This window comes from Leptonychotes weddellii, chromosome 9 (assembly GCF_054177405.1).
Source record: "Leptonychotes weddellii isolate Sample4059 chromosome 9, ASM5417740v2, whole genome shotgun sequence".
NCBI lineage: Eukaryota > Metazoa > Chordata > Mammalia > Carnivora > Phocidae > Leptonychotes > Leptonychotes weddellii.
This window is the reverse complement of record NC_138377.1, coordinates 25,300,633-25,313,690: the sequence shown is the minus strand read 5'-3', so window position 1 is coordinate 25,313,690 and position 13,058 is coordinate 25,300,633. Positions and strand designations below refer to the sequence as shown.

General features: G+C 35.4%; 2 protein-coding genes across 19 annotated transcripts in view; one reads left to right on the top strand and one right to left on the bottom strand.

Annotated features, from left to right (window-relative positions):
- Positions 1 to 13,058, bottom strand: part of NUMB (NUMB endocytic adaptor protein) — a 185,171-nt gene that overhangs the window by 25,598 nt on the left and 146,515 nt on the right. For 14 of the 17 annotated variants that reach the window (XM_081830298.1, XM_081830289.1, XM_081830294.1 and 11 more), the window contains 2 exons: positions 6,909 to 6,983; positions 1,582 to 1,614 (listed from right to left, as the gene is read on the bottom strand). In XM_081830298.1, coding sequence (XP_081686424.1) covers positions 1,582 to 1,614; positions 6,909 to 6,983 — 108 coding nt within the window. The remainder of the gene's footprint in view (positions 1 to 1,581; positions 1,615 to 6,908; positions 6,984 to 13,058) is intronic. The other 3 variants (XM_081830300.1, XM_081830301.1, XM_006730960.3) reach the window with 1 other exon arrangement.
- PAPLN (papilin, proteoglycan like sulfated glycoprotein) overlaps positions 1 to 13,058 on the top strand; it is an 86,194-nt gene that overhangs the window by 59,469 nt on the left and 13,667 nt on the right. The gene's annotated exons all lie outside the window — the stretch shown is intronic.

Below are 13,058 nucleotides of genomic sequence, written 5' to 3'. Positions count from 1 at the left end.
AAGATCAAGAACCATATACTCCACTGATGGAACCAGCGAGGCATCCCAACGCTAAATCTTTTATTTATTTATTTTTAAGATTTTATTTATTTATTTGACAGAGAGAGACACAGCGAGAGAGGGAACACAAGCAGGGGGAGTGGCAGAGGGAGAAGCAGGCTTCCCACCAAGCAGGGAGCCCGATGCGGGGCTCGATCCCAGAACCCTGGGATCAGGACCCGAGCCAAAGGCAGACGCTTTAACGACTGAGCCACCCAGGCGCCCCAAGGCTAAATCTTTTAAACTTTGGTTGTCACTAATATGAGAACAGAGTAATTATATAGCACAGTGATCAACAATGTGAGCTCTGAAGTCCAATTATCTGGGTCCAAATTTTAGCTTCTACCACTTATTGTATCTGCGAATTTGGGCAGGTTGCTTCTGTAAACTTTAGTTTCCTCATTGTAAAACAGGGAGAATAATAATGTCAGTGTTATTTTAAGGGTTAAGTGAGATGATTCCTAATTTTCTTTCTCATACCACATAAATTTATCATGTTGCAAAATGCAGTGAAACAGCTAAGAAGCACAGTGTGACCCAGTTCAGCTACAATGTAGGTGCACCATGACTCCATTCTGTATAGCAATGAATATTGCCACTTTGGGATTGATTTCAAAGTGAGAGCTACCTTTGTTCCCTAACACCATGTTATTAACTTTTTAGTAAGTCTCCTTTTGGTATGTTTTTTCTATAAACCAAATCAATATTTTCTATAATCTATCCTTTTTTTTTTTTTAAGATTTTATTTATGTATTTGACAGAGAGAGAGACACAGCGAGAGAGGGAACATAAGCAGGGGGAGTGAGAGAGGGAGAAGCAGGGTTCCCGCAGAGCAGGGAGCCCGATGCGGGGCTCAATCCCAGGACCCTGGGATCAGGACCTGAGCCGAAGGCAGCCACTTAACCAACTGAGCCACCCAGGCGCCCCTGTATATATATTCTTAATTCTAAGGAAGTCAGAACATTAAATAATCATTACTTGAAAAGCATGTACACAGAAGGAACATCCCACACAATGACAGATTATTTGGCAGACTACTCATTAAGATAGTTTTTCTTAGATTAGCAGCCCAGGCTAAACACAACAGAATCCCCAAAGATAAGTTTATGTACTTTCACTCACTTCACCTGAAATTTAATTTAGATGGAAAAAAAGCATTTGCACTGAAAGTAAAATTTGGGGTACATTCAATTTCCATTTGAACTTAATATTTCTTCCCATTTCTCTGTCAATATTGAACACTAAGTAGAACCCACTTGTTAAAAATCCAGCTAATACGCTAATATGAACAGTTCTGCAAGATCAAATTAAATTTATTTTAACATCTAGCCTTGAGGAAATAATACTTTTCAACCTATTTGCTTTCTTTATTGGATTTTAGTATCAACAGACACACAGTTAATATCATAGATAGCAACTTTCCAATTTATTAATTTCTACATATAGTTAAATCAATTCCTGTATTATAAAAAAATGAATGTCAGTGCTATACTAGGGGTGTAACTCCTTATAAAGCAAGCACGAATGTGGCATCAAACTTACTTTTCCAAAGAAGCCTTTGAAGAACTTCCTTTCCTGGAGGAACAGGGGGACAAGTCGAGCGCTATTATTGTATGGGCTAAATGTCCCAGGGTTTCACACCAATAAGCACATACCGAAGTTGGGTAAAGGGCAAAGTAGGAGAGGGAGAGGGAGTGAGAGTTTTAAAGAGTTATCCATACCAGGAGTGACAGGGAAAAAGGAAGGGTGCATGAAAATGCAGGGAAACATACTGTATGGCCTAAGAATCCATGGAAAGAGAAGAAATCAGAACCTGTACCCATGCAGAACAACTAGTTAGTTTAGTATTCTCTATTTACTTTTGAAACAGAGATTATCCAAATTTGGCAGCAGAGAAAAGGATTAAGACATATTGGTTTGGTGAGATTTGTATTTTACATTTCCTAATAGTGAGTAGTAAATACATATTTCAATTTCCATATACACTTTTCAATATAAAAATCAGTGGTCTACTATATGGAAGTCATCAATTAAAAAAACAGTCCACATTTGAATAACCACATAAAAAATGCAACACATAAAATTAAGAGTGTGCAGCAAGAATCTTTGTCAGACTTTTTCTTACTAAGTTCAAGATGTCACTTAGAGAATCCTTACTCATCCATTGGGATCAATTTGTAAGTATGTGTATGTGTGGACTGATCAATTCCACAACAATCATGGGGAAATAATAGATACGTTCTATTCCAAACACAGAATAAATCATCTTTAAAGAACACAAAGCTAATGCTTTCACTGCAGATGAAAAATGTATCTGAGAACCAAACAACATCTGTGAACCACAAATGAAATTTTAAAAATAGGGTTTTGTTTTCTTTTAAAATGTTAGTTTTAGAATAAAGAAACTTGCATTGACAGTTATAAGTATACAACTCTGAGACTATGTAGATAAGAGAGACAGCTATCTATGGTTCCAGCACCAATTCTGAAGCATGTAGAAACTTTGAAAGCTGGCCACCATTTAAGATCAGAAGAACTTACGCAAAGTAGGTGGGTTCTAACCCAAGCTATCTTAACTTTACATTTCCTAACTTTGGTTGAACTATTTAAGTTTTTATAATCAGTTTTTCCTAACTTTGAACTATTTAAGTTTTTATAATCAGTTTTTAGTGTTGGATAAATGTCTAGGAAAAAGACAACTGTACTGAAATTTTACTCTTTCAATTTATAAAGTCATTCACTACTCTCAAACACTGAAGAGTTTGTTTCCTCCCCAAGTTTTGAAAATCACCAACAGCAAATATTTCCAAAAAATGTTTTGAACTTAAGATGGAAAAACAATAAATTGGGGTAGTTATTGCAATAAGACTAAGTTTATTTCTACTGCCAAGTTTGGTGACCCTAGTTTTGTTAGACTGTGAGTGACCATCAGCTTTTAAAGATGCAGCCAAAGTTAAAAGATTCACCATTCTTGAGGGACAGGGACGTGAGGAAAGAGATCTGTTAATATTTAGTTCAGCTCCCAGAAAAGCTCTTGTTAAACATGTAGTTTGCCCTCTTTTCATAAAAGACCTCAGTTGTTAATGAAAAAAGTTGACGTGCAAAATGCATTAAAAGATAGTTATTAGAGAGTATTAGTGCTTTTAAAAAAAACAAGTTATGATTCTTTTACCTGCTAAAACAAGAACATATATTAAAGCAAATATATCAAATAGTGAATAAAAAACCAACATATTAGAAACTGTCAGTATAATGAAACTAGTCTAAAACCAAGACAGAGAGGGAGAGACATTTAGAGACAATGGGAAGAAAAGACCTTTTAAAAGGAAGAACATCTTGGACCAGTGTCAAGCAAGATAACCAAAGGCCCGAAACACTTTTTACAAAACAGACTGATAAATGACATTACTACTCACCCTGCAACTATGTCAATAAAGGCACTGAAAATGGGCAATAGTTGTTTCTGTCATTTATCCTATATGATCCAAGTCCCAACGTGGCTAATTTGTGCACTTATGTCACAAAGTAAATGAGTTGAAAATAGCTGTAACTAATTTTATCATACAAAGTAAAAAGAATTTAAACATATTTATGCTCTGAGAATCAGGTTTAAAACTTAATCTTAAAAAAAAAAGGTGATCTTGTTTAGTTATAATATCTTTTCATTTGAGAATATTAATTACACAGTAACTTCTAGTTGAAGTTAAAGTGATCCTAAATTGTAAGGGACTACTTTGAGAATAAATAAGAACTATACTTGCAAATTATCCGGCTTCTTCAATTATTCACAAATTTAAAAAGCTCCAGAATGTCACATTTTTAGTTCAAACGTCATTCAAGTGATAGGTTTAAGATGTTTGTTTTGCTGCTTAACTTGTATATCTGAGCTATATAATTCTTTAAATTTTAAAACTCTGGCATTCTAACTAAGTTCCAAAAACATGTTATTTCTTCTTTAATCTGTAATCTTGTACACTTCTACATTTGCTTCCATTTATTTGAAACTCTAAGGAAGGAGAAATAGCTTTTGGCACAATATAAGCATCTGGTACAGCAGATAATAAATGTTTGTTAGGTGAATATTTGTTTGGTAAGGGAGGAGGCAACCAGAAATTTCTGCATAGTAAAAATATGAAAAGACAAAAATCTCAAATATGTGTGGACTAATATGGTCTGAGAAGAACAACATCCTGAAGACTTCCAGCTTTCTGCAAACTTCTCAGTATAGCCTTAGAAAGAGTATTTATAGGAGAAAGTTTCATTGGGTACAATAAACAGGAAACTGACCTGTTACCCCAAAATTCAAGCTTGCTTTTTAAATACATGTTTGCCTATGTGAAATTATACACAACATTTGCCAAGTCTCTTGGATAGCATTAGTCTGAAAAATTTTAAAGAACTTCTTGAATGAAAAGTTCAGGAGTAGTCAATTCCCCTCAAAGTTCAAAGTTCAAAAGTATGTCCAGAAAAGCAATCAACGTAAATAAAACTTCATATTAGTCATAAATGACCATAGGGAAATAAGGATCATTTAGAGATATACAAAGGGTTTCATAAACTTTAAAACATTAAATGTAAGATACGGTTATGATAATTGTTATGAGATTTGATTTGACCATATTGAGGACTGAACTGTTTTCTGTATATTCTGGAAATAATTTTGGGTGGCTACTATGTGCCAGACACTGTTCCAGGCACAGGCATTATTTTTTAAATGGCAATATGGTTTCTATTTATGGTGAAAATAAAACTTATTAAATTTTATTATCTAAACAGTCCTATACCTCAAATAATGTTTATAAGTTTATAATCTTCATGGTTAAAAAAATAAAAAGGCAAAAAAATTCAGTCAATTAAAAAATTATTTTTTTAAGTTTATTTATTTACATAAGTAATTTCTACACCCAACATGGGGCTCGAACCCATGACCCCAAGATCAAGAGTCACATGCATTTCTGACTGAGCCGGCCAGGTGCCCCTAAAAAAATTAGTTTTAAAACTAAATGGTGAATAGTGGCTATCTCTGTGATTACAAAAAAAATTTATGTACTGTTTTTATTCATTTGTATTGTACACAATGAACTTATACTATCTATATAATGAAGAGATGCTTCTATACTAGTTAAGAGGACTCACTGCTCATTAAACAGCTAAATACCATTTCTTAATATCTTCTGTGCAAGTTAAAACCACCCCTAGTTTTCCCTTATTTAGAGAGTGAACATGAAGCCATACTCTGAATTAAACACTTTCTAAAGGCTCATTCCACAATGACCTTCTACCTGTAAATCATGTAAGTTATAAGATTTTGATAACTACTGCAGTTATTGTAGTTTGTTTCAGTTCTTTTTAGTCTATTCACTGATTTGCCTGTTGTTTTCAGTCATTAGTATTATGTTTAAATATTCTTTAATAACTAGTAGGACAAATCATTGTATTACTTTTAAAATTTTCTAAGCTAAACTTATTCTTCTAGTGAACTTAGAATTATTCTGTTAAAGAAGAGATTGAATTTATGTTTCTTGGAAAATTACACTGTCTTGAGGCTGTATTTAACTGGAGAATATATTCAGGTAGACATGGCAAGTCTATAAATTATAGCTTCACATACCATAATAGATGAAAATAAGTCCCTTTAACATTAATGATGATTAGAATAGGAAGGGCTTCAATCATTTAAGAATTTAAATGACCAAAATCTGAGGTAAATGGTATGTATGTATGTATGTATATGTATGTGTACATGTTTCTACATATTGGTTTATTTTTTTAGTTCCTTGCATACTATGATCAGTTCTTCTTTTCCTCCTTTCCCTTCTAAAACAGATTCACAGACATTTGCTCCAAAATGTAATACACTTCTCTAAGTTGGTTGCTTCTTTAATCTTGTACCTTTTATATTGAGGGATTATAGATGAGAGGTCATATAAAATGTACCAAGAAGCAGAAAAGTTTTGATTAAGCAAACTGAGGGAAAAAAAAAAAAAAGCGCTCATTAGTAGCCAAACTTGTGGCAGCCTACCATACCAGCAAACCCAAAGCAAACAAGTATTTAATGCTCTCTGGGGCAAGGACATGCAGAAGTAATGGTTAAAGCTTTCATAGCAAAGGGGGGAAAAGGCCACACATTGGAGAGAAGGAAGGTTGTGAAGAGGACTGTCAGAGTTTATGAGACATTCTTCAAACCTATCCAAAATATGATATTAACACTTTTATGTGAACCTTTATGAACTGTGAATCCATTCTCTCCTTTTATTAAATACACAAGCATGTGCCTAGGATTTATTCTATGGTAAAACAGGCAAAGAAAACATTATTTATCCTGGAAAAGGACTTTCCATTTCAAGTATGCTGAAGTTTGTGCAAAAAGCAGGGGAAATACACTATTTATGTTAGAGGGGTGTACAGAAGGAAACTGAAGAATAGTAGTCAAGACAGTAAGCCCTCTCCCAACTGTAAACCTCACTAGCCATCATCACAGATAACTCTTCTACTGTTTCTTACAGTAAATTTAACATCAGTAATTTATAACCCAGTTATCAGAGTTAGGTTAAGATGCTAATTGTAACAGTTTTCTCTTCGTTTTAGAACATTATTCACCTGTAAGATTTCATACCACTTGTTTCATACGGGTTCTGAATCAAAAGTACCTTTTAGATAATGTCTGGCCTAAACTGACAAAGTTGGTCTTTATAATTTACACCTTGGGATGGATAACATGTGATGTTCTTTATTAGACAGCCCACATCTTTTGCCTTAAGAGAAACACGGGTCTTATTGGATAGTGAATCACTAAAATCTACTGAGCAAAACCTCTTAAGAAAATATTTCAGTATATAGATCAACAGTGGCAACCATCAAATACATACAGCTTTCAATCTTTTTACAGCATCTTCACAGATGTGCATTCCTCTTGACTCATCAACTTCTACATGGCCAAGGTACTGTAGAAAGAAGAAAAAAGGGTTATTGCTATGCTTATTGAGTAGCTACTATATGGTAGGTATTAGCTGGAAGAAAACTGAATATTGAAATTTCTGCACTCAAGAAACTTCCACTGTATAAGAATTAAGATGTTACTTTACTTACCCTCAGTGTCCTCATAGGAAAAAGAGTCAGAATGAATGTCTCAAAGAATTGTTACAGAGAAGTGAAAAAGTACATGGTAGGCACTAAATGTTACCTAAATTTATTGGATCTGAACATAATAGCCTGTGCTACACACAGTTACTATATCTCTGAACACAAAAATTATCCTAAAACAAACTGTATGTATACATATGTAAATATGTATACACACATATTGAAAAAGGCACAAATAAAAGTAACAGTTATTCAAAGGCTGAAGAGATCACATACTCCTTTTATCGGGAGCACATAAGAGCAGGGCAGAGAACTAAAAAACAAATTTTAAGAAGGCAATACATTTAAGCTTTAAAAGATGTGTAGAATTTGAAGAGGCAAAAATTGAAAGGTTGGGAAACTAGGTAGAGAGAATTTAACAAAAGTTATAGGTGTGGAATAGCGTAACTATATATCACCAAGTATTCCTGTTTGGCTAGGATATGAGGTATGTACAGCTGAGGAATTTGAATGCTGGAGTCAATGGAGAGTTAATAAAGCATTTATTTATTTTATTTTTTTTGCAACATAGTAATGCAATTCAAACTGTACTTTAGTATGGGAATAGTCTTGGCTAAGATAAAGCAGAAGGGATGGTGAAAATATTACAAAAGTGCTCTCTTTTAAAAGGAAATTTATGGTCTGGTTCTGGATACAATTGAGTTGACCACTCTTCCCTGTCCTGCCCATTGAATGAAACCATAAAACCTGAACAGAACGCATGGAGCACCTATTTCAAGTCTCTTTTGTAAAGAGTAGAAAAGATGAATCCGAGAATACTAGGATCCAAGGTATTTCTGAACTGGAAGGGAGTTACCTCCCACTCTGTTCCTCCATTTTCCCCCTTCCCCTTTTTGATACTTCCAACTTGAACTTAACACAGCCAGAAATCCAAAAGTGTGTGCTGTGGCAAAGAAAGAACTCTGGGAAAAGCACTCTAGCTGTGGCTCAAGTATTAGATAAGGAAACGCCTTATCCTCAGAGAGAGTATAGGAATCTCCCTTCATTTTATTTATCTCTTTTCATTGTCCTCTCACACCCCAGCTCCCCAAGATATCCTGTGCTAGTGGTATCAATGGAAACCTGCAAGAGTCTGAGAGAGGGGAACTTTCCTCTTGGTATAGTGAAATCGTGATTCCAGGAAGATGGGACCAAGGCCCTTTCTGCTTCTTTCCCCTCTTTGTATATCTCCCATCATTTGGCCCTGCATGGAGGTGAAATGGTGCGAACTCATGGTACAGTAGACTAATAAGAGCCCCAGGAAACGCAGGCATAGAGAGTTTAAGTAACTTGTCCAAGGTCATTCAGCTAGTGGACACTCAAACCCAAGCAGCTTGACCCAGAACACTCTTATAATGCTTACATGGAATTTTTCATTTTTACTCAAATCTTTCCAATACTGAGTAAGTGCATAAAACCAATGAATTAAATCAATTTAGGAAAGTACTCAACTTCAGGTAACAAAATACTTGAGGCATCAATCATGAAGATCATAAACTAAGACCAAAAATGTCTAAAGAATTGTAACAGCTGTAATTTTGAATGATTATTATATAAACAGGAAGAATGCTCACTTTTTAGCGAATCAAATAATGTACTATATATATAGTTCTAAGTTGAAAGGATATAATCTCTTTAGGGCAAATCTGAATATTATGAAATCCAATAAGAAAAATATTCACATATTCTATTTTGGATTCTCATATATAATGAATCTGTCTACAAATTTTACACTTTCTATCTAGATCCACATTTAGTTATATTCTTTGGTTTTACAGATGATAAACAGTGGTAAAGTAATGTTTTCTCAAACTCAACATCACTGACTCCATTATAGATATGGAGTATACATAAGAACCTAAAATTTTGGAGAATTTCTAAACTACTACATTAAAAATAATAATGTTTCATATCAATAAGGATGCTGATAGCAAATTTTCACCAGTGTACCTTTGTCTGGCTCACTATAGGATAGTTTTAACACAGATTCCATATTAGTCATCTTTGCTTATCTTTTTTCTATTAAATTAGAAAAATTTTATTTTATTTATTTATTTAAGATTTTATTTATTTATCTGACAGAGACACAGCGAGAGAGGGAACACAAGCAGGGGGAGCAGAAGAGGGAGAAGCAGGCCTCCCGTGTAGCGGGGAGCCCGATGCGGGGCTCAATCCCAGAACCCCAGGATCATGGCCCAAGCTGAAGGCAGATGCTTAACAACTGAGCCACCCAGGCGCCCCAGAAAAATTTTAACTCTGGGTGCCTGGGTGGCTCAGTTGGTTAAGCGACTGCCTTTGGCTCAGGTCATGACCCTGGGGTCCCAGGATGAGTCCTGCATTGGGCTCCCTGCTCAGCAGGGAGTCTGCTTCTCCCTCTGACCCTCCCCCCTCTCATACTCTCTCTCTCTAATAAATAAATAAATCTTTTTTTTTTTTAAAGATTTTATTTATTTATTTAACAGAGAGAGACATAGTGAGAGCAGGAACACAAGCAGGGGGAGTGGGAGAGGGAGAAGCAGGCTTCCCGCGGAGCAGGGAGCCCGATGTGGAACTCGATCCCAGGACCCTGGGATCATGACCTGAGGCGAAGGCAGACGCTTAACGACTGAGCCACCCAGGCGCCCTCTAATAAATAAATAAATCTTAAAAAATGTTTTAACTCAAGATTATAGGCTATCAGAAATGTCAAGTGTTTGGTAGTTCTGTCAACTGTTCTAGATTTTCAGATTGATTTCGCACTCAGAAATAATAGAATACTCCCTCACTGAAGGCTGCTTTTCATCATTCAGTCAGATGCTACAGTGATAGGTATATTACACTCAAATTCTGGAAAGCTCTATTTTTCAGCTTAGAAGATAATGATGAATGGATGTTTAAATACCTCTTTGGATGAATTAAGCTCTAAAAAGGACCTCTTTATGTTTTGTTGATATTTTGACCTTTTTCAAAGGCCAAAAATATATTTTTAATTTCTTGGTCCAATAAGAAAATAAAGCAGTGGATAACAGTAAAACCTGCATTACTGTTCTGACATTTTAAGAAATTCTGACATCTCATTCTTAGCACCTTATCATATATACTGTTAAGTTCTTTTAGTCTGTGGTTTTTTTTACTCTATCCTTAATCACTGACTTGAAATGCCATGTATATATTATTAAAAATTACATTATCCTGGACATTCTATTTTGTTCTACTGTTATTCCTATTTTGACACCATAACATGCTATTTTTTTTTTGTTAGATTTTTATTTATTTGACAGAGAGAGAGACAGCGAGAGAGGGAACACAAGCAGGGGGAGTGGGAGAGGGAGAAGCAGGCTTCCTGCTGAGCAGGGAGCCAATGTGGGGCTCGATCCCAGGACCCTGGGATCATGACCCGAGCCGAAGGCAGGCGCCCAACGACTGAGCCACCCAGGCACCCCCATAACATGCTATTTTTGATCATTGTAGTTTAAGAATGTTTTAATATGCTTTGGCATGATCACTTTCACTAATTTTTCTTATACAGAACTTCCCTGGTTATTTCCTGCCTTTAATCTTTGGTATTAACTTTGAAATAATTCTGTTCATATTTGAGAGAGGGAGAGCGAGTGAGCACGCACAAGTGGAGTGGAGGGACAGAGGGAGAGGGAGAAGCGGACTACCCACTGAGCAAGAAGCCTGACTTGGGGCTCAATCCCAGGACCCTGGGATCATGACCTGAGCCAAAGACAGACACTTAACTGAATGAGCCACTCAGGTGCCCCAAACCCTTGGTGTTTTTGTTTTTTTATTTTATTGTGTTATGTTAGTCACCATACATCACTGGTTTTTGATATGGTGATCCACGAGAAAAATTGGCATTATGAAACTGAGCTATTCCATCTAACAATATTTATTCAAGTCTTTTATATCTCTTAAGTTTTATGGTAGCCTTCAAATACACTCCTGTACATTTCTTTCTAGATTAGTAAGTGTATTCCATAGCACTGCACCATTTAACATTCCCATCAAAATGTATGAGGGTTTCAATTTCCCCACATGCTCAACAGAACTTTATTTTTTTTCTCTTTTTAAATTATACCATCCTAACAGGTGTAAAGTAGTTATCTTGTGATTTTGATTTGCATGCTCCTAATGACTAATGATACTGAGCATCTATCTTTTCACATGCTAATTGGCAATTTGTATATCTTCCTTGGAGAAATGTCAATTCACATCCTTGCTCATTTTTTTCATCTGACCTATTTATATTTATTTTATTTTTTAAGTTCTTATTTAAATTCTAGTTAGTAGTGTAATATTAGTTTCAGGTGTACAATATAGTGATGCAACACTTCTATACATCGCCCAGTGCTCATCACAAGAAATGATTTCCTTGACCCTCTTCATTCCTTAACCCTCTTCACCCATTTAGCCCATCCCCCCCACCCACTTCCCCTCTGATAACCATCAGTTTGTTCTGTATAGTTAAGAGTTTGTTTCTTAGTTTGCCTCTTTTTTCCCCTTTGCTTGTTTCTTAGATTCCACATTTAAGTGAAATCGTACGGCATTTGTCTTTCCTTACTTATTTCACTTAGCATTATACGCTCTAGATCCACGTTATTGCAAATGGCAAGATTTCATTATTTTTTATGGCTGTGTAATATTCCATGTATATATATATATACACCACATCTTCTTTATCCATTCATCAATCGATGGAAACCTGTGTTGCTTCCATAATTTGAATATTGTGGATAATACTGCTATATAAACATCAGGGTGCCATGTATCCCTCTGAATTAGTATTTTCGTATTCTTTTGGTAAATACCTAGTAGTGCAATTGCTAGATCGCAGGGTAATGCTATTTTTAACTTTCTGAGGAACCTCCATACTGTTGTCCAGAGTGGCTGTGCCAGTTTACATTCCCACCAACCCTGCAAGAGGGTTCCCCTTTCTCCACATCCTTGCCAACACCTGTTGTTCCTTGTGTTGTTGATTTTAGCCATTCTGACAGGCGTGAGGTGATACCTCATTGTAGTCTGGATTTGATTTACATTTCCCTGATGAAAAGTGATGCTGATCATCTTTTCATGTGTCTGTTGGCCATCTGTATGTCTTCTTTGGAAAAAATGTCCAATCATGTCTTCTGCCTATTTTTTAATTAGATAATTTGGTTTTTTTGGGTGTTGAGTTTTTTAAGTTCTTTTTAGATTTTGAATATTAACCCTTTATCAGATATGTCATTTGCAAATATCTTCTCCCATTCCATAGGTTGCCTTTTAGTTTTGTTGACTGTTTCCTTTGTTGTGCAGAAGCTTTTTATTTTGATGTAGTCCCAATAGTTTTTGTTTTTGTTTCCCTTGCCTCAGGAGACCTACCTAGAAAGAATGTGCTATGGCCAATTTCAAAGAAGTTACCACCTGTGTTCTCTTCTAGTATTTTTATGGTTTCAGGTCTCACATTTAGGTCTTTAATTCATTTTGAATTTATTTTTGTATATGGTGTAAGAAAAGTGGTCTAGTTTCATTCTTTTGCACGTTGGTGTCCAGTTTTCTCAACACCATTTGTTGAAGAGACTGTCTTTTTCCCATTGGATATTCTTTCCTGCTTTGTTGAAGATTAATTGACTATAGAGGGGTAGGTTCATTTCTGGGTTTTCTATTCTATTCCACTGATACGTGTCTATTTTTTTGTGCCAATACCATACTGTTTTGATTACTACAGTTTTGTAATATAACTTGAAGTCTGGAATTGTGAGGCCTCCCTCTTTGTTTTTCTTTTTTAAGACTGCTTTGGCTATTTGGGGTTCCATATAAATCTTAGGATTGTTTGTTCTAGCTCTGTGAAAAATGCTGTTGGTATTTTGATAGAGATTGCATTAAGCATGTAGAATGTTTGGGTGCTATAGACTTTTTTTTTTTTTTTGACAGAG